Source organism: Gossypium hirsutum, chromosome A03 (assembly GCF_007990345.1).
Source record: "Gossypium hirsutum isolate 1008001.06 chromosome A03, Gossypium_hirsutum_v2.1, whole genome shotgun sequence".
In the NCBI taxonomy this organism is placed as follows: Eukaryota; Viridiplantae; Streptophyta; class Magnoliopsida; order Malvales; family Malvaceae; genus Gossypium; species Gossypium hirsutum.
In genome coordinates this window covers 8,145,009-8,165,206 of record NC_053426.1, presented here as the reverse complement: position 1 = coordinate 8,165,206, position 20,198 = coordinate 8,145,009, and the positions used below count along the sequence as shown (strand labels likewise).

Genomic DNA, 20,198 nt, shown 5'->3' with positions numbered 1-20,198 from the left:
AGGTAACCTAATTTGCTTACCAAGCTGGCAAACCTCACAGACAGTGTTTTTGGCTTCAACTTTCGACATGTCTTCAACTAAGTTCAACTTGTGGTACTGATCAAGTGACTTGTAATTAACATGTCTTAATCTCCTGTGCCATAGACCAGCATCATCAATAAGACTGGTGTAAGCCTTCTTCTCAAGTCAATTGACATCAAGCATAAAACACCTGTCTGTCATTGCTACTGTGACCAACTCCTGACCATAAGAGTCTTCAACAATGCATGAGCCATTCTTAAAAGTAAGTGAGTAACCTTTTTCTACTAGCTGACCAACACTAAGTAGATTCTGATCTATGTCAGGCACAAAAAGTAATCAGAAATCACTTTGTTACCTGACTTTGTGTTGATCACCACATTGCCCCTGCCTTTGGCTTCAATCAGGTTTCCATTACCAATCCTAATCTTTGAGGCAAAACTTCTGTCGAGCTCCTTGAACAGCCTTTCATCAGCTGCCATGTGGTGTGTGCAGTCACTATCCACCAGCTAGTCACAACTGACTTTGCTCAAGGTTACAAAACAGGAGGCTGTAAAAACATGCTCTTCCTGAGCTTAAAGATCCTCAGCAGCCTTAGCTTGCATTTGCTGCTGAGCTTGTGCCTTCCTTTTGTTTTTGCACACCCTCTCAACATGTCCCAACTGTTTGCAGCTCCTGCACTGAACATTTGGTCTGTGCCAGCAGTTCTTCTCCAAATGTGAAGTCTTCTTGCAGTGAATGCATGGTGGAAATCTATTCTTCCCTGCATCTCTCCTTGATTTCTCCCTTCTATCGACCCAAGTTTTCTTCCTCTTTTGACTAGAACCTGAGCCTTCCTTGGCCTTTGCTTGGAAAGCTCCTTCAGGATGCTCTTCCTGCCTGTTGGCCCTCCTTTGCTCAAGTGCATATAGGGAATTTACCAACTCAGACAATGAGATGGTTGATAAATCCCTCGAGTCCTCCAATGAAGAAATCTTTAACTCAAACTTCTCTGGAAGAGTTGTAATGACCTTTTCAACAACTCTGCTCTCACTGAAATTATCACCAAGGAGCCTAATGTTGTTGACTATGGCCATTATTCTGTCAGAGTACTGCTTAATGGTCTCTGACTCTCTCATCTTCAGATTCTCAAAATCCCTTCTAAGGTTGATCAGCTATTGCTGTCTTATTTTGTCTGACCCCATAAACTCCTCCTTTAGCTTCTCCCATGCTTGCTTTGGTGAATCACAAGTCATTATTCTTGTGAAGATCACATCAGAGACCCCATTTTGCAAGCAGTCCATTGCTTTATCCTTCTTGGCACACTCTTCACTGTGTTACCTCATCTGAGCAATGGTTGGATTGGCCCTCAATGGAGGTGGTTCAGCATCATTCTCGATCACACTCCACAAGTCATGTGCTTGAAGGTATGTCTTCATTTTAACTACCCAAATGTGGTAGTTTCTCCAGCAAACACAGGTGGTGGTGGTGGTGTGAAACTCATCTTTGCAGCAAACAACAGACCAACAAAAAAAAAACAGCTTCTGCTTCTTTTCTCTCAAACACAAACAAGGTCATCAAAGACTTAGGCTCTTGATACCATTTATTGGGTTTTTCACACAGGAAGAAAAACAAAACTAATTTATCCGGATAAAATATGAAGCTCTTGTTGAAGCTAGAGCAACAAAGCACTAATTCCAGATAAAATATGAAATAAGTTTGAGATTCAAAGAAATGAGAGTTGCAAGGAAAGCAACCAAAACAAACAAAAGCAAAAGGGATGAGAAAACTAAGAGAACAAGAATCGGCTATTCTCATTAGATTAATTCATCAAATGTATGATGTACATATATAAAACTACAAAAATATTTTTAACTTGTAGAAGTGAACAAACATTAAATACATCCTAATGATAACCTAGGACCTGTCTAAAACTGGATAGTATTTAACCAACTCTATCCAGTCAAAAAAAAAATTTCTGTCAAATCATATACAGGTCGTCTGTTACAAAAAACGTACTTCATCCGGATAATATACATACATTTGTAGTTGTTGTATTTCATCCGGGTAACATACATACTACTGTTTGTTGCCACCTTTAACAACTTGCAACTGGATCTGAATTAGGAGTGTGAAGTTGATCACCTGCATTCGAGGAAAAATGTCCACCATGATCAGAATCTACTTCTAGAACCATTAAAACTTATCTTTGAAAGATTGAACCAAGAAAGATGATCACCACCAAGAAACAAAGAAAACCTCTCTACTCAGCCAAAAAAGAGTTGGCACTGATACCATGTTTAAATATACCACAAAGAAAACTCAACTAAAAAAAAAACAGGATCTACTTCTTTTATTGATTTGAACTCTAATAATCCCAATAGGACCGAGCTCACTTATTTATACAGGAGTTTGGATAATGTATCACCCAAGAATTTAGTCTAACAACTCGATCCTAACTAAGTTCCAGCTGATGCATTATCAGAACGTAAACAGTTTACATTGACAACAACTTAACTAAATTCTTCCTAACTAACTTCTTTAACTAATAGTCGAGCCAATCCTTCAGTTCTCTAAGGATGCAAACTTTTCTACTGTATCTAGTTTTGTTTTTCATTTCAGGATGCATTGTTGGTTTTGTACTTTATTTGGTTAGCTGAATACTCATCAAAATATCAGACTCGTATTTTAATTGTTGTCAGCTTAGGTAGTTTTCATGATTTTGTTAACAACATCAAAATATTAGACCTATAAATAAAAGACCTTGATCAATGTTATTAACAACATCAAATGCATGCAGGGTTTTTTCGCAGTGGCATTAATCAGCCTAGGCCCTCATCATACATATTTATAACACCAAAAGCTACAATAAAATACATACATAGATATCAAGTTTTATGAGAAAGAAAGACAAAATAAACCAGAAAAAAAAAGGAGCAATTTATATACTAAACAAATGTAAAACAATGTTTTTAAAGCACATCAAAGGTGCTCACTTGAATCAGTTTTCCTACACAAAATGTTGGCTTTGGCAACAAAATCCATGAAAACTACCTAAGCCGACAGCAATTATAATACCGGTCTAATTTTCTGATGAGTATTCAGCGAACCACATGAAGTACAAAACCAACAATACATCCTGAAATGAAAAATAAAACCAGACGCCGTAGGAAAGTTTGCAACCTTAGTGAACTTAGAGTTGGGTAATTCAGTCGCCTTTCTCCGAGGAGTGGTGCATTAATCACCTGGGTTCCGTCCCAATACAGTAACCGGTCCCTGCATGCAACCACTGCCATTTACATTCTAATTTCGGAATATGATTCAATATTTCAAAGCAAATATATATATATACTTACACATGAAGTACATAACTTCTTTCCATTACACGATGGAGAGGCCTATCACCATCAAACGTAAACTGGAAACAGCAAGACAAATAAATAAGTAAATCTGATTAAAGGACAGCATAATCAGAAACAAAATCATCGGAAAAACAAAAAGAGAGGCATAGAAAAGAAGCTACAAATTGCTCGCCAATGTGCCTGTTGCATCCATTGCAACGGACATTCACCGCTGGAAAATTAAAGAGGAACCTACGAGTCGATATAGGATCGCTCTTCACATTGACACTACAAATATCAAGCAACCGCAACGATTACTCTATAATATTTATTCTACTCTATTACACAATGTAATGTAATGTAATGAGACAAGTATCTTACTCATTGTGGCGGAGAAATCTATTCACCACCCCTTCTATCTGAAAAGTTTGTTTAAAGTAAGATGACAACTTATAATGATAATATATATAATGTACGTATAGGTGTATATATCTACACATACAATGACTCTCACATGAACATTTTGAATCTTTATAAGGTTTTCAAGATAAATTAAAAGCTTTTAAGTCCCAATCATTCTTTGCTTGAACAACACAAGAATCAAGAACAAGCAATCCTATGAATGACAAAACCAAGAACTGAAGTTCCAGTAGTAAAAGAAAAATCTTTATATATTCATAAGGGAGAACGAGAGAGAATTATTACAGTAATGATGACGTTGTCCAAGGTGAGGAGGTGGTTTCTGCAAGTGCGGCATAAGAAGAAACGATTTCGAGTGTTCAATCGATATCTGACGGGGTTTGTGGCCATTGGAATCCAAGAAACAAGTACTTTCAGAAATGATTTGAGCCGTGTCCAAGAAACACCCATCGTTTTATTATAACGTCCGGATTTCAGAGGGAGAAGAAAGCAGCAAAAGGGTTATTGGATGTGAGTTTGGAGAAATGGGAATGGTTTCAGCTCACGGATTTTATATAAACAACAAGAAAGCAGATAGATTGCTTCTTTTCCAGTTGTAACTGTCAAGATTGGGATATCGCGGGAAAACCAGCTAAAATTCTAAACTAAAATGGTATGGGATAATATTAAAACTTATTAGTAGCTTATGTAATTATATAATTATAATGACTAGAAGAAGTGGAGAAATGACTAAATCAAACTATGTACCACAAACAGCTGAATTTTAATATAAACGAGGGATTACAAGCCTAGAATATATAAACTATGTACTACAATATATATGGTATGGGATAATATAAGGTCATGCAAGCTTAAGTAGCTCTACAGCTTTATGGCTTAAAATGTAGTTGATAGTCTTTTTCTCCACCATTGTGTATATCACAATATTGACATTCACATTCAGCTTCATTAATATACATCCAGCATTCCTTTTTAATACAAAGAAGGCTGCAGCTCTAGTATGGATAGAGGTTATAAATACCGGGATTCGAACTGAGGACATGCTGGATGTCGCCTCTTAATTTTAGAGTGACTGCATGGATCAATTGGATTAAGTCCGAGTTACCGATAGAAGGATAGAAGGCGAAAAAGGGGCACACAATAAATGTCCCATATATATTTATACAGCAGAAAGCTATTACACATATAATACACCCCCTAATGTGAATGTTTAACTCATATTCAATGCGTTAGATAACAGAGAAATACTAGTGGGAAATTGCGAGTAGAGCTTGTGATTGCTTCTCATAGCGGAAACCATTTCTCTTAGAATCATCTGCAGACCAAACAAATATCCCATGGAGTTTGTTCTCACTCTTCAGCCTACTGCAGGCAGTAAAGAAGCCGTTTTCCGGTGTCAAGCCACCACTGCCGTCGCTTATAAAGCTGGCTAAAACCTTACCACCATTATAGTTAGAGCTTTGGGTGTTGAAGTAATTGATGAACTGAGAGACTGTTGTTCCTTGATCGTAGGCATAAAACTGGAAGTTGACATAGTCTATGAGGTCACCATAGCTTTGCCACAAGGCCTTGTAATGACTTTGAACATCATCATCGTCAAATGGAGCTATGGAAGCGAAAGAGATCACTCCATTATTCTTGAGGGTTTTTACAAGTTTCCCAATGCACTCAGCGAAAGTGTCAGGATCAGCATTGAAGTGCTCATAGTCAATATCAATCCCATCCAAGTGGTATTCTTGGATGATATCTGTGAGTGAAGAAACTGCATTAGAAACCCAAGAATCTACAGAGGAAGGGTCGAAGTAAGCATAGCTATCTCCCACACTGTCCCCTCCTAAGCTCAAAGCTACTTTAACATTTGAATGGGTGCTCTTGATGGAAGAAACTTGGGAAGGACTGAGGTTATCAGAGTCCCAAAAGACATTGAACTTCCCATTTGTTGGAGAAGGAGAACCTGAGGTGCTGTCATAGTCTATGGCAAATGAAAGAATGAAGTGGAATTCAACGTTTGAATCAATGGGAACATCAGTGAATTTAACGTTGTTGAATTCAGCTCCTATGTATTCTCGGAAAAGGTCCGAGTTCTCGGGAGCTGCTTGGATTGACATATGGCAAGGGAAGAAAACCTGGAAAACGAAAAGGGCAATGAGAAGCTTAGAAGAGTCCATTGCTGCTGTGATGTAGGCTTGGAGTTGAAGGATTACTCTCTTAAAAAGGTTAATATATAGGCGTTTGAATGCAGAATACAAAGGTTTGAAGGCATAGGGAGATTAAAAATAAAGAAATGCTTTGTTTGCTTATGAATCTGGGATATTTAATCACAACAAATAGGCTACTATTTTGGTCCTGCAGATGTATCACAAAATACCAGTAATAAAAATGAAGCTGGTATCTTCTTGCAGGGTATGATAATGATATTATTTTGTCTTGCTGCAGGGGTATGATAGTTAATTAAAACAAGAACAGTGACTTGCCTTACAAGGCATGTGAGAGAAATCTGCAAATTTTGACATTTGAATATATGTTTTATGTAATATTTCAACAGTTTGTTGCTCTTAGATACCATAAGAAAGTTTTCTGTAGATACTATAAGAAGATATTATTGTATTCAATTCATTTGTCGACTTTTTTATTATTTTGGCCAAGGAGATCTCCCAAAAAAAAAAATACCAGTAATATTAATGAAGCTGATATCTTCTTGAACCCAATTAGCAAGGCATGTAAACGACAAAGATTATTGTCACATATATATTAATTAAACTGTTATTTTATCTTGTAGTCGGCAGTGATTTGCCTGACAAGGCATGTGAGAGAAATCTGAATAATATGTTTTTTTAACCCAAACTCTTGGTTTCCCGAAAATATTTTGAACTTTCCATTTGTAGGTGATGGATGATTGTCACAAGCATAATCAATTGCAAAAGTTAAAGTGAAGTGAAATTCGACCTTGACCCGAATATAAAATGCAGGCTTTTTACAGTAGCATTAGTCAGCCTAAGCCTTGATCAAGCATATTACTAACACCAAATGCTACAAACAAAATACTTAGATATTAAGTTTTATGAGAAAGAAAAAAATAAGAAGCAATTTATATACTAAACAAATGTAAAACAATGTTTTATAGCACATCAAAGATGCTCACCTGATTAGTTTCTCTGCGTAAAAATGTTGGCGTTGGCCTTAAAATCCTTGTTTTTAACTGCCAAAACCAACAGCAGGTATGCTACTAATCCTGCAAGCCGCCATTTTTATTCAAAAACCAACTTTTTCAACACAAAAAAAAAAGTAATAAATGAAGGAACTTATATATGCAATATAAACCTTCTCCTTCTGGATATCATAGGGACATCTGGTTGTCTAGTTCTAACCGTAGGCTGTAAACACTAATCAAGGGACAAAAATATGTTAATCTTACTCTCAAAGGTATATAAGTACATTACAAGCTGATCGGATTAATTTGGATTAAAAACGTATGACTTTGCAGCTTTATGACTTTAAAACGTAGTTGATAGACATTGATAAAAGATTAACCAGATGATGCTTCAAGACACAAAATAGTATACATGCAACTAGCCCAAGTCAAAGTCAAACTATTCTGATTTAGATCCTAATAGTTCTGTTTAAAATGGTTTAGTGATTACAAAAATATAGAAATAAAAGAACTATACAATGGTTTAATAGTGATTATTACCAGTGTAGAATCAAGTTATATTAATATGTGATACAATTAAATTCATAGTCTAAGGGGTTGTATCTTTAAATAAAAATTAATTTTTTCAATATTTTGTTTTCATCCATAATATTTAAATTTGAGATTTTACTTATAATATCGAGTTACGTATTACTTAATCTAACAAATGTTAGTACACGATATGCAAAATTCCATCTTTTTATATAACCTTTCTCTTTAAAAATATAAAAAAAAATTGAATAAATAAATTAATGAAGCTATTATATCATACCATACTATATGAAATAGAATGTAAATTTAAAGTTTAAAAAATAAAAAAAATCAATTTAAATAAATAAATTAACGAAACAATTAAATCATATCATATAATATGAAATAGAATGTTATTTTGGAATTTTCAACTTTTTGTTTAAGTTAAGCAGTTAACCTCAAATATTTGTTTTCCTATCGAGATTATATTTTATATTTTAACTTTTGTACTAAATGAAAAGCATAAAAAAAAAAGCGAATTGAAGTGTATAAAGAAAAGGTAAGAATGTTGATTGAGTCTTAATTCGATTGGTATGGATATTATTATTAATGCAAAAGGACGTGTATTTGAGTGTGCTAAAACAAATTATTCTTTTATTTACCTATCACACTTCTCGAGCTCAATACTACCACAACTGTCATTAGCTTTTCCTAATACAGGCATCGTTGGACTTTTAAGGGTTTTTTTTATAAAAGAAATATCGGTATTTTATACTTACATTAAAATTAAAATCAAGTGACAGTAAAGGTTTTATAATGATGGTTTTTCATTCACAAATTTCAGACGCGAGACTTTACTTCACGATCATTGAATTCCATACCACAATCCAACAAGTATTAATAACTTAAATGGTTTATATTTTTGGTTTTTAAGCTGACACTATATATATCAAGAAATTAAAAAATGTTATATATATGAAAATAAATCTACGGCGTAAAATTAAAGGATTTTACATTTTTTCTTGACCCTTGATAAAAAAATAAATGAAGGGTAAAAAATGCCTTCAATTTAAAAATATCACTTATTTAGGGTAAAAGGAGCGTGCATTTGTTTTAATTTTGTACTAATGTAAGTGGAATATATATTAGTTACATTTATTTTATAAATTTTTAAAAAGCGACTCTCCTTTCTATTACAAGGTTAAAAAAAATGATAATTGAAATCGAATAGTATAATAGGTGGAATTTTTCATTTTTAATTAAATTGGTATTATATGAACTCGGAGTCTAATTTCTAATCGGCTGATAAAGATTGTTGAGTTATATCCTCTATTGTTTGTTTTAAAAATGAATATTGTAGTAGTAAATATGAGACAGTCCTCTTACTTTATAGTTTATGTAAACCCACATTGCCTAGAGACGGAAAGCAAATAGCTGACATCTACTATAAAATAGAAGCGCTCCTCGGGGAGAAAAACATGATCCTTCAGGCAGCAAACGGGATATGATGAGTGGTCATTACTCGCAAGCGTTGCGAGATGGGTGTCCGCCCCAAAGCCTGGTTACGACACTTGGGCACTCCCATTTTTACCATCTGATCCCTATGCAAAATAGATCCTAAATTGTTGTTGGGAGATATGAGATCGCTGTCAGCGTCTAGTGTGGAGTTGGAGGAGCTTCGAAACCATTGGAATCCTTAGAATGAGATATTAATTTCTTGGTTAAAAAATATTTAAACCAAAATAAATAAGTAAATTAAAAAATAATTGTTGATATTTGACTTTTTTTCAATAGCATTTTGAGATATCGATCAACAACAGGAAGCTGTTAGCTCGAGACATTATACCTCTTAAAACAAAACCTTATAGTATTGCAAATTCTTTTGTCTGAAATTCTGTATAATGTTGGGAAAAAGCAAAAGCGAAGCTCAAAATTACCTCAAGGTCTCTTTGTGGTCACAATATGTCATTCAGTTCTAGCTCACTTGTTTGACAATTTTGCATAGTAGCTTTCCACTTATTTAAATTCCGTCATATTTTGCTAAAGATTATTCTTCAGTTTATTGACAGTCTCTATTGTATTTTGTTTGCTGCAAGACTGTTCATATATTTATGTTTGTGTTTTCCTACAGTGACAATGCTGTTTGTCATACATAAAATCATTGTAGGGTATGGTGAATAATGTCATGTCCTTGGTATCTCAGCCACATCTGTTCTGCAATTGCAGGGCACTCAAGCACGCGAGAAAAACGAATTGTTGCTTAAAGAGTTTGGTATCAACTACAATACATTGCCAGCCATGTTCCGGCTGGGTTCTTCCGTTTTCCGGGTTAAGGTTGCTTCTCCACCATTTGGACTTTATTCCAAATGCTTACTGCATACGTTATACTGAGTTATTTGGCTTTTGTGCAGACAGAGAACACCCCAATCTTAGAGAATGATGCTTCTTCTGTTAAGAAAGGGAAGCTAAAATAATTACAGAAAAATGTAATCTAATTGTGCAGAACTTCTGGGAAGCACATCCAAGCATCTTGGGTTAAAGTCTCCGAGAAGTTCCATAGATTTTATGTAGACCTGTCAATTCGGAGGGTTGGACCTATTTGGTCGGGTAAGATAGGGTTTTAAAATATTTGGGTCATTTTCAGGATCAAATCAATTTACTTGAACTTAAACGCTAGAATTATTTTATAAAATAGAATGAATAATGAACTTATGACGCAAAGGTTTCTTGTGCCATTCTTTCACTTCAGGCCTTTTGCCTCTCTTCTTTTATACTGAAACGTTAGGTCTTATAGTTGTTACCTTAACGGGACAATGCTCATCAGTATCTCAAGTCTTCTTCTCTGCAGGTTGCTTCCCTACTTTGCCACTGTTCCAGTCTGGATAGGCCTGTATCAAGCTCTTTCAACTGTGACTAATGAAGTAATAAAGTGGTTGGCTTTGCATTGCATTCTGATTTCTGCATGATGTTGGGAAACTCTTTCACATGTTAAATAACTTTCATCACTGATTGATGCAATTTTTACTCAAAGGTTCTGTTGACAGAAGGTTTCTTTTGGATCTCTTCTTTGGGTGGACCAACTACAATTGCTGCTCGACAAAGCGGGTCTGGAATTTCTTGGCTTAATTCATTTGTGGTAATAAACTTACCCCCTAAACTTATAAGGTTAATAAATCTCTTTGTTATTTTTGTATATCCCAATGTTTTAAGATTACTGGCTTTTTTCTTGTATCTTTTACTTGTCTGTGACAACTTTCCTTCTTTTTTCAAGATTGTACGGAGTTGTTAAAGAGACTTTCTGTTTTTACTTATTTTAGCCTCTTTGGAATTGATATATTTATTAGCAGTTGTGCGAGCCCCGACTGCTATTTTTTGAAGATTGATAGTATTGGTTTAACCTTTATAATTACCCTCATACTTTGTAGCATCTTCACCTTTGATGAGAAGGATTGAAAAAATGTAGCTGAAATTAAATTAAGAACAGCAAATTAGAGATTTCAGTTCTAGCTTCTGTTAACCAGGCATGGAGACCATGTTGTCTTTGATTCATATATCTAGTTTTGTTATCAAATATGAGGAGCAATGGTCGTGCAGAATAGCCACCGCCATTAGGTTGGCATGACACTGCGTCATACCTTGTTTTACCCGTGCTTCTTGTTGACGGTTAATATGTTTCAGCGGAGTTGATGATGCTACCCCAGGTAAGAAGAACTCGTCTCATTACTTCCATTTCATTCCTATTTTGCATATTAATTTGTTAAGTAGTTTGAATCTTTCAAATTTTCTTTTGACAGACAGATGATCCAGCCCAAAAGAACACACTTGATTGGTTACTTTTCATTATCCGTTCTGTCAGGATTACCGATTTACTGGTTGGTCTCTTTTAGCAATTTTATTGAAACCTATAGGTTTAGCAAATTGCACTTTGTTTTTAGTTTAGTTTCTGGTTGTGTTACTAATATATACTACATGCAGTGGTTTTTAAGTGGTCATAATTTTGAAGCATGACTTGTGCTATCATTAATTTATGATGTATATGTGCCAGAGGGACTAGAACTTCCAAACTTGCATTTTTGTCTATTTTCTGCTGTTAATAATGCTCTTTGAGGTTGGATGTAGATATGCGATTGGAATTTGTATATACTAGCATAAAATACGTAACTGAACTTGCATACGTGAGAATAATTGACCCAGCTTCAGAGCATTTGATTCCTTCTGGATCTTTACTTTGAGCGCCCGCCCTAATATCTCCACATATAACTTTTATCTTCATTTGTTTTCATACTATGCTGCAAAATATGCATGAATCTCTGTTCTTTGTCTTCCCTGTTGAATGTAGTATAAACATGTTGCTTGTTCTAGCCTTCTAGATGAAATTGGTTACTTGAGCACTAGGTATTTTTCCCCCTTAGTCTAAGTAGTGGTACACCCAAACTTGCTGTTAAAAACTCAGCTTACATTAAGTGGTATAGTTTGTTGTTTCTGAGGTGTACCAATTCTCAGGTGTACCCTTTGCAAGGATTTAGTTTCCCTTGCAAGTTGAATTCCATGAAGTCATTTGTGACGATAGTACTACTTTTAACTGTCATGTAAGGATCTTCTAAAATAGTCATTTAGGACAGTGAAAAAGAAGCAAATAATAACATTGAAAGCTAGTCATCTTTAGGCAGAGATGAAATTAATCTGCCTCTGCATGTTATGGCAGCATGATTACATGCGCAAAGTTTTGATATTATGGTAATCTGTAGGTGGGTTCGACTGCTGCAAGATCCAATATTGTTTGAACTATGTAATGAAATCAAACAGTTCATGTGGTGCGTGAGTGCAAACATGGTATGCTATTAACATGGGGAAGGCTTAATTGGTAACATGAGGGGACATTAGCTAACAGACATGACTCTTCTTATAAGCATAACTGAGTTTTACTGCAGATGACTGTAGTTAACTTTAAAACTGGACTGGTGATCCTAGTATGTTACCGTTTGAAATTGTGCCAACTACAGCTGGTGAATTAATGCAAATTATTAATTTTACACTGTTAATTTTCAAAAGCAATGACTAATTTCAAGATTGCAACAGGGTGATGAGTCTCGAGAAGAAGCTTATTCTTTAAGTGCAAGCAAACAAGTTCCTAATAGTTCTCAGCCAAGACGAAGCAAGAGATCTAAGCGGAAGCATGCTGTAGAAGAAGATTTTACACTGAATTATTTTAGATTATGGTGAGTCTTGTATATTTAAAGGAATTTTATTATTTTTAATATAGTGGCATTTCTTATGCTGGCTCATTCAAGATATATTGCAAAATCATGAAATGCTCCACATCCTTGCTCCGAAAGGCCCATATTTTTCAAATGGTAATTGCTTGGTTGAGAAAATTTGATTAAACTGAGTAACTACTAACCTGACATTTTTTCTCTTGTGGCATGTTGAGCTAGCTGTTAAGCATGTCAAGCCTCATTCCAAGAAGGTTTTGTGATAGGGATCTGGTCTTGTAGTGCTAATAGTTACACCTTCATCTCTTCCTTTTATCTGATCTGAACCTCTGTAGCATGATTTTTCTTCTAATAATTGATTTCCTCACTCATGAAGATTTGTCAGCAGTTCTTTGTTTAAAATTGTTTCAGTCACCTGAGGAGCCACTTGTTGACATATTTACTTACAGTCAGTCAAGGTTTGAAAGCCCGCATTTCCTTTCATGTGTGAAAGATGAGTGTTTATTTCTGCAAACATTGGATAGTCAAACATGCATTTTGTGTAGCTGCAATGACTAGAAGCACTATATTGTAGAATATTGTATCGAGATAGGATTACCTTCTGACTGAAGAAAACCGAACATACCATCACAAACAAAACTACCCTTTACTAGGTGAGAGAACCAGAACAAACTCGTGTAGAACGTTTAATACATAATAGAAGCATATACGAGTACATCAATACTTGCTTTCTCACATGAACCTTCGAGGTAAAATTCATTTTTGTACAAGCACAAAAACCTACATAGAGACATCTGACTTCCACTCTGTTTTGTATCACCTTAGTGTTTAGATGGTGACCGGAGATTTTTGACTGGGTTGGGGCTGGATGGGGATTTATGAATCTTCTTCATTTCAACCTGTTTTTTCATCATTTTATAGTAGCAAGTAGTTGTTTAGTGAATGGATTTTGTTATACTAGCTACGATAAAAAGAGATTACATAGAGGTTACCCAGGTAGGTAATGCATTTCTAACACGTGACCTTGGCATTAGGCTTCTACGTGTGCTGAACTTGAAGTGAACTGTTGGCCCTATAGAAAAAAAAACACAAATGCATTAGAATTTAGAAGCTACAAGTAAAGCCTTTTTCATGTAGTTGTATGCGATGCATTGATTGCTAAAACCAAGAAGGGGGAGGGAGGGATAGGGGATTAAGATTGCCTGAGTCAATAGCTTGAACACTGATATCGGATCCCTGGAGTTGATAATGTATAAGCAGGAGCCATGCTAGTAGAAGGTAGATCAGAACATGGTCTCTCATCTTATGTATAGGTAGTGAAATATGCTGCATGCTTTGATTATCTTACAAGAATGAAGGAGCATTTTATTGATGCATTTTTTTTTTTGTAATCATAACCAAACTTGAAAATAGATTTAAGAATGTTTGTTAAAGGTGCTGGAGAATCATATGGCATTATGAACAAGTTTGACAAAATCTGTGTTTATGGTTATTGTGGATTTGACTTTCCTCTAAGTTATCATTTCTCATCTATCATTGCATCCATGATATAAATAGTTAGATGGTATTAATTTTTGTTGAGTGCTTTAAATCTTGCTGTTGGCGCGGGTGTGGGGACGCGCCAGTGAATTTTCATATCTCGAGTTGATGTAGTGTATGTTATGTTAGTCGCGCAATGGCACTGAAAATATTTTAAGACTTAAAAACTTGATATATGGAATAGGATTAGGGGCAAATGGAGAAAAAAATTGAAGGGAATTAGAATTATATTATAAATTCTTGGAGAATCAAAAGGTAATTTTAACGTTCTTTATACCACTTTATTATTAATTCGATTATAAAATTATAAAAATATCTTTATTTTAAACTATAATTAATATTATTACGATGATATTTTTGTTTAAAATGATTAAAATTACAGAAATAAAGATTAAACATGGGTTTAATATGATATTATAATACAAATTTATTATCACTTTACCTATATTTATTATTAAATAAATTTTAAAATAAAATATGTTCAATCTAAAGCATTTTAAGAAGCTTTAGTATTAATTACGTATTTCAAAAAAATTAATTTTATCCTTTGGGCAAAAATAATCATGAGTGAGATTCCAGTTGGGTTCAACAAATGTAAGATGCCATTGCCATTTATTGTAGCCTTCCCTTAACATAGTCTGGCTTTCGGGTCTATTCTTTATTCCTAACGTAGGTGGTGAATCGTATTGCATGTTTTCCATTTGTCATGAGATAGGGGAATAAATCTGTTTAAAATCAGAACAAAAATTATTCTATAATAATTTTTGTATTATAGAATCGAATCTCAATCATTTGTTGTTGCAGAATTATATGCTTCTGTCTAATTCAATTCAGCTTTGCCTCCTCAAAGGCTTCCACTTATATCTATTTATTAACAAAATAAGGGAAATTAGGAAGAATACATATGAATAAATTACGAACATGGAGTATTCCTACAGGAAGTATATAAATAATTGATTAAATATGAACCAAACAAATGACCCTTCAAATTAAATGCAAGAATTCTGGAACTTTTAGCTATTTCCTTGGTTTTAAATTGATGGATAAGCATAGTATTTATTTTCAATTCTAATAATAATATTTATATATTTTGTGTAAACGTAATGGGTTAAATTTATTAAATTAAGACTAAATTAAGGAAATGTGTAAACTTTAAAGACTAAATTTATTATTATACAAATAAAAAATATATGGATTTAAAAAGCTAAGCAAATTTCTCGATATCAAAATTGAGAGAGATAACAAAGGTTCCCCAAATTTTATAGAAAACTATTAAATTTATAAAAATAACAACAATAAAAATCATAAAAAAATAGAAATTATAAAAATAGTAGAAAAGTTATAAAAAATAAAATTTTATAAAAAATCAGAAAAATCCCCTTAAAATAAAAATATATATAAAAATATAATTTTTTTTTAAAACTAACAACATTAAAAAATACTTAAAAATAAAATTTATAACACAAAAATTATGATTTAATCATTTCAATTGTCAAAAACAGTGACGACGTCTAAACGGCCTATAATTCTCTTCCACCGTGATGATTTTTTATAGGATTATTCAACGATGAGGCAAACTTGATAAGCTTTAACCTAGATTCATAGTGCTTGTTTCCAACTTCTTCTCTAACATTCACGATTTTATGTCTTTTTTTAACTTCTTATTGGTGCCATGGCATCCCAACAGCTTGACCAGCTTGATGATAGAGCAACTGAAGGTGGAGCTAAAATGCGGTCGTGATTTAAGTAGAATAAGCTGACCAGCTTGATGATAGAGCAACTGCCGTCGTTGGTTAAATTTTAATTTTTATACATTTTTTATTAGTTTTTATATTTTTAATAATTTTATATCTTTTTTATAAGTTCTATTTTGTTATTTAAAAAAACTATATAATTTTATAAAAAAATTAGATTTCATTCTATATTTTTTAGAATTTTTAATACCTTTATAAGTGTTTATATTTTTATAATTTTCTATATATTTTTATAATTTTCTAATATGTTCTAAAAAAATTTATTTTTAATAATTTTATAATTTCTAATAGTTTTTCTTTAGATTTTTTCATAATTTTTATTGATTTTAATGAACTTTTATTATTTTCACCGCTTTGTGTTAACCTCAAAAAAGGGTACTTGTTAACTTTAACAAATATTTTTTTATTTTTTATATATTTTGATAGTTCAAATATCCAATTGAATATAAAAAAAATAGCTTAATTACTCTTTCTTTCTTTTTCTGAAAAAAGTTCAAGGACTTCTTGCTTTACTATTGCAAGTTATAATTGTAAAATTTTTTAGCTCGTTACTATAGACCCAATTAAGTTTAAAATTATGTGGCCCAATTTAAAAGGGATAGGATTTTTACTTTTAATATAAGTTGAATCTTATTCGTTCATTTGGTTATTTGATGGACATAACAGATTGAAAATTGATCATTATAAATTGATCTTCCATCTACCTATAGAGTTCCACACATACACACACAAATACACATAAAAATTATAGTTGTCATTACTTAAGGTTTGTGTAATTAAAGGAAAAAGTCAAAATGTGAAATCAATTTATCGTGTGCTCGTGTTCTTCGTCAAGTTTAATGGTAAACTCCAATTTTACATCAAGTATTTCTTGCAATTGTGAAATCATATTATTCTAAAGATCTTAAAATAATTGATTATGTAATTTTAAGGATTTTATTTGCATAATTTTTAAATCTAAAATTTTTTTCATATGGTATCAGAGCTTAAATTAAAAAATATATAATTTTCATTGAAATTTTACATTGAAGTTATAGACGTTTTAATGGAATTAAGTCTTTAGTATAAACTTTTAAAATCGATTTCTCTTCGAATTATTAGTTTAATTGTCTTATGAAAAATCGACTTACCTCTCAAAATAGCAAGCACATAACATATAAAATTAATCAATTATGAGCTACAAGTAATCTTCTCCTTTATTTTATTTTATTTTTTTCCTTTTTCACATTTATTTGTTTGATGTTGGAGAATTATGTTTTTATCTTCCATTATATTATTAACACACATGGAATCATGTTAATATGTTTTCTTTTGACAAATGCAATTATGTTGTATGTTTTTTTAGATATAATTATAAAGTAGTTTGGTAGAATTTAGTTGCTACATAGGAATTGAGAAGTAAGAGTACATCATATTTTGAGAAAAAAAATAGTATGACGGATTACATGGTTAAATATATATACAATATTTAAAAACTCTCCTTGCTCCAATTATTTGAAGCTCCACCGATTTCAATATAACAGTTGTTGTCTAGTGATTGTAATGACTCTAATTTAGCTTAATATGTGCTAATTGATGTAACCATTTTATGTTGTATTTTTCTAAAAAAAAAAGAAAAAGTAAAGTATTCAAATGTAATATTTGCAATTATATTCCTAAAAGAAACATCTTAAAAGAAAATTAGATTATTGCCACTTGCTTGTGAATGGAAACAAATATAATATAAAAAAAGGAATTGAAGCTAAAAAAACAAAATAAAGGTGTTAAAAAAAGATTGTGTTTTAAGTTTAAATTTCATTAGGTGGGTATTATTTTCTATTGTTATAGAAATTATTTTAAAAAAATAAAAACAAAAACATCCGCCTTAATATTTAATTTTCTATTTGTAAGTTTAAACCACAATAGTATTTTAGCTAATATCCAATTAATTAATTAATGATAACAACTCATCTTACCTTAATATAGTATATGGATAAAGCCAAAGTTAAAATCCGGCTGATAAGATCTGATTAGATTGAAGTTAAAGATTCTTAAGTAGTCGGAAAAAAAAGGGAAAAAGAGGATGAAAAAGCAATGTTTAGCCTAACTTAGCCCTTAAGCATCATAAAAGTCTGAAATCAGCTTTATTCTCTGGAGTCTGCCCATTTTTTTGCAGGTCTCAATCCTCAGCCGCCACCTGCATGCAATGCGATCTTTATTAAATAAGTTAAAACGCCCAATGCCACTAACAACAAATTTATACACTCACTTCTTCTTCGCGTTAAACTTGGGTCATATAAGTGGGCTTTAAAGCTGTGGTGGGGAAATATTATTTAAATTTCTTTAAAGCATTTCATATTTCCTTAAACAAAATTAAATATAATAAAAAATAACTTATTAAAAGAAAACTTCTGAAGTTTATACTTCTTCTAATTTAATAAAAAATTTGTATTTTTTTTTATCTTTTCTATAAATTAATAATTCAATTAATTTTTTTAATATAAAATATTTTAGGCCTTTTGAATTTTTACTTGTATATAAGAACCTCAAAATTCCATGTCTTGTTCATGAGCTCAAACAATGGCTTCTTCTCCTTTGTTCTTTTGTGCTACTCTTTTCCTTTTATGCAGCTTTGCTAATGCTCAGCCACCTGCTCTTACTTTAACAATCGTTAACAACTGTCCTTTCACCATTTACCCAGCTATCCAACCCAACGCCGGCTATCCGGTCCTCGAACGCGGCGGCTTTGCCCTTCCAACACTGACCCACCGCTCCTTCCCCGCACCCACTGCCCACTGGTCCGGCCGCATCTGGGCTCGAACAGGCTGTACCTACGACAACGGCCGTTTCTCTTGTGCCACGGGAGACTGCGGCCACCGTTTAGAGTGCAACGGGCTTGGCGGCGCCTCCCCAGTGACGCTGGCGCAGTTCAGCTTCCACCACGGAGGCGAAAAGGACCTGTCTTCCTACGAGGTCAGCCTCGTGGACGGTTTCAACGTTCCCATGACGTTGACACCGCACGAGGGCAAAGGCGTTTGTCCCGTGGTCGGGTGCAGGGTCAATCTGCTGGAGACGTGTCCGGAGGTGTTGAAGCTGAGGCCGGCGCCAGGACAGGGTCCGGTGGTGGGTTGTAAGAGTGGGTGCGAAGCCTTTGGTACGGACGAGCTTTGTTGCAGGAACAATTACAATAGTCCTCAAACGTGTAAGCCTTCGGGTTATTCCCAGTTTTTCAAGCAGGCTTGCCCCGCGACGTTTACGTATGCCCATGACAGCCCTTCGCTCATGCACGACTGTTCTTCGCCACGTGAACTTAAGGTTATATTCTGCCATTAACTACAAAGCAAACAAAGATGAAGGAACCAACTTACGTTAATTTCTAGTTATACACACATATAAATGTCTGGTGTTGTATGTTTGTACGTTGGTTTGAAGAATCACTGGTGTTGAACTGTAATAGTTAAGGTATGCTTAGGTTTGAAATGAAATACATGTAGCTTTGTTGGGTTTCTTCTTTTCTAGTTTCGGTTCATTGTATTTGTGTCTTTTTAAGTAATACAGGCTCAAAAGATTAGCATGAATATATGATATTATAAAGGAAAAAAATAAATAATGTTTAAATTTTAGTAAAAATATAAAAATATTTTATTGTAACTCTTTAGTAATATTTTGATATATAAAATTTAAATATTTTTAAGTATTTTTTTATAAAATTTAATTTGAATATATTTGATATATTTATAACCATTATAAATTTAAATTTATAATGACATATATTTAAAATAAATTTCAATAAAAAAATATATGTATACTGACTAGAGGTGATCATGGGCCGGGCCGGGTCGGGTTCGGGTTGGGCCCATATAAATTTTTAGGCCCGTCTACTAGGCTTGGTCCCGGCCCGGCCCAAAATATGGGCCTAAAATTTTGCCCAAGCCCGGCCCGAAATAAAATTACTAAGCCCGAGCCCGGCCCGACCTGGCCCATATTAATTTTTTTTATTTCATTAAATAAAAAAATTTAAAAATATAATAAATCAAATATTTAAAAACATAAAAACAAATATTAAAACAAATAAAAATAATACTAAAACAATTCTTAAAACAATACACAAATTAATAATATAATAAAAAATGGTTATATTAAAAATTTAAAATAATTAAAAATAAAATAAAAATATATATTAATATATAATTCGGGCCGGGCCGGGTCGGGCAGGGCTCGGGCCAAAAAACTCTTACCCGAGGCCTGGCCCGTTTTCTAAACGGGCCTCGTTTTTTTGCCCAAGCCCATTTTT

The 20,198-nt window shown here is 33.3% G+C and overlaps 4 protein-coding genes, 1 long non-coding RNA gene and 1 other non-coding gene across 14 annotated transcripts; 3 read left to right on the top strand and 3 right to left on the bottom strand.

The window, feature by feature from the left end:
• Nucleotides 1–1,857: 1,857 nt before the first annotated feature.
• On the bottom strand, nucleotides 1,858–4,427 carry LOC121224348 (uncharacterized). 3 transcript variants are annotated; one of them, XM_041107512.1, is made up of 6 exons: nucleotides 4,044–4,423; nucleotides 3,720–3,757; nucleotides 3,521–3,626; nucleotides 3,354–3,415; nucleotides 3,181–3,273; nucleotides 1,858–2,142 (listed from the first exon to the last, which is right to left on the bottom strand). In XM_041107512.1, exons 1-6 carry the CDS (start codon nucleotides 4,206–4,208, stop codon nucleotides 2,139–2,141), a joined length of 468 nt encoding a protein of 155 aa, XP_040963446.1. In that variant the 5' UTR covers nucleotides 4,209–4,423; the 3' UTR covers nucleotides 1,858–2,138. The 3 variants fall into 3 exon arrangements, with proteins under 3 accessions (XP_040963446.1, XP_040963441.1, XP_040963452.1); XM_041107507.1 differs by lacking the exon at nucleotides 1,858–2,142 and having other exon boundaries at nucleotides 2,924–3,273; nucleotides 4,044–4,419; XM_041107518.1 differs by lacking the exons at nucleotides 1,858–2,142; nucleotides 3,521–3,626; nucleotides 3,720–3,757 and having other exon boundaries at nucleotides 2,924–3,273; nucleotides 4,044–4,427.
• Nucleotides 4,428–4,884: 457 nt separating this feature from the next.
• Nucleotides 4,885–5,933, bottom strand: LOC107887993 (chitinase 2). The gene has a single exon (XM_016812189.2). It carries the CDS (start codon nucleotides 5,924–5,926, stop codon nucleotides 5,006–5,008), a length of 921 nt encoding a protein of 306 aa, XP_016667678.1. The 5' UTR covers nucleotides 5,927–5,933; the 3' UTR covers nucleotides 4,885–5,005.
• A 2,964-nt stretch (nucleotides 5,934–8,897) lies between these two features.
• Nucleotides 8,898–12,758, top strand: LOC107885940 (uncharacterized). Of its 7 annotated transcripts, none has more exons than XR_001680584.2 (7): nucleotides 8,898–9,362; nucleotides 9,646–9,753; nucleotides 9,831–10,026; nucleotides 10,268–10,340; nucleotides 10,451–11,120; nucleotides 11,214–11,291; nucleotides 12,499–12,758. It is a non-coding gene; the product is annotated as an uncharacterized lncRNA (long non-coding RNA). The 7 variants fall into 7 exon arrangements; XR_005921960.1 differs by lacking the exon at nucleotides 8,898–9,362 and having other exon boundaries at nucleotides 9,370–9,753; nucleotides 10,451–10,555; nucleotides 10,941–11,120; XR_005921963.1 differs by lacking the exon at nucleotides 8,898–9,362 and having other exon boundaries at nucleotides 9,370–9,753; nucleotides 10,451–10,555; nucleotides 10,845–11,120.
• Nucleotides 8,919–9,021, top strand: LOC121225459 (small nucleolar RNA Z279/snoR105/snoR108). The gene has a single exon (XR_005923337.1). It is a non-coding gene; the product is annotated as a small nucleolar RNA Z279/snoR105/snoR108 (small nucleolar RNA).
• A 472-nt stretch (nucleotides 12,759–13,230) lies between the features above and the next one.
• Nucleotides 13,231–14,125, bottom strand: LOC107885939 (CLAVATA3/ESR (CLE)-related protein 46). Its single transcript, XM_016809708.2, has 3 exons — nucleotides 13,835–14,125; nucleotides 13,625–13,704; nucleotides 13,231–13,531 (listed from the first exon to the last, which is right to left on the bottom strand). The coding sequence occupies exons 1-3, from the start codon at nucleotides 13,962–13,964 to the stop codon at nucleotides 13,454–13,456; spliced, it is 288 nt and encodes a 95-aa protein (XP_016665197.1). The 5' UTR covers nucleotides 13,965–14,125; the 3' UTR covers nucleotides 13,231–13,453.
• Nucleotides 14,126–18,442: 4,317 nt separating this feature from the next.
• Nucleotides 18,443–19,482, top strand: LOC107887539 (osmotin-like protein). The gene has a single exon (XM_016811796.2). It carries the CDS (start codon nucleotides 18,485–18,487, stop codon nucleotides 19,235–19,237), a length of 753 nt encoding a protein of 250 aa, XP_016667285.2. The 5' UTR covers nucleotides 18,443–18,484; the 3' UTR covers nucleotides 19,238–19,482.
• The last annotated feature ends 716 nt before the right edge of the window (nucleotides 19,483–20,198 follow it).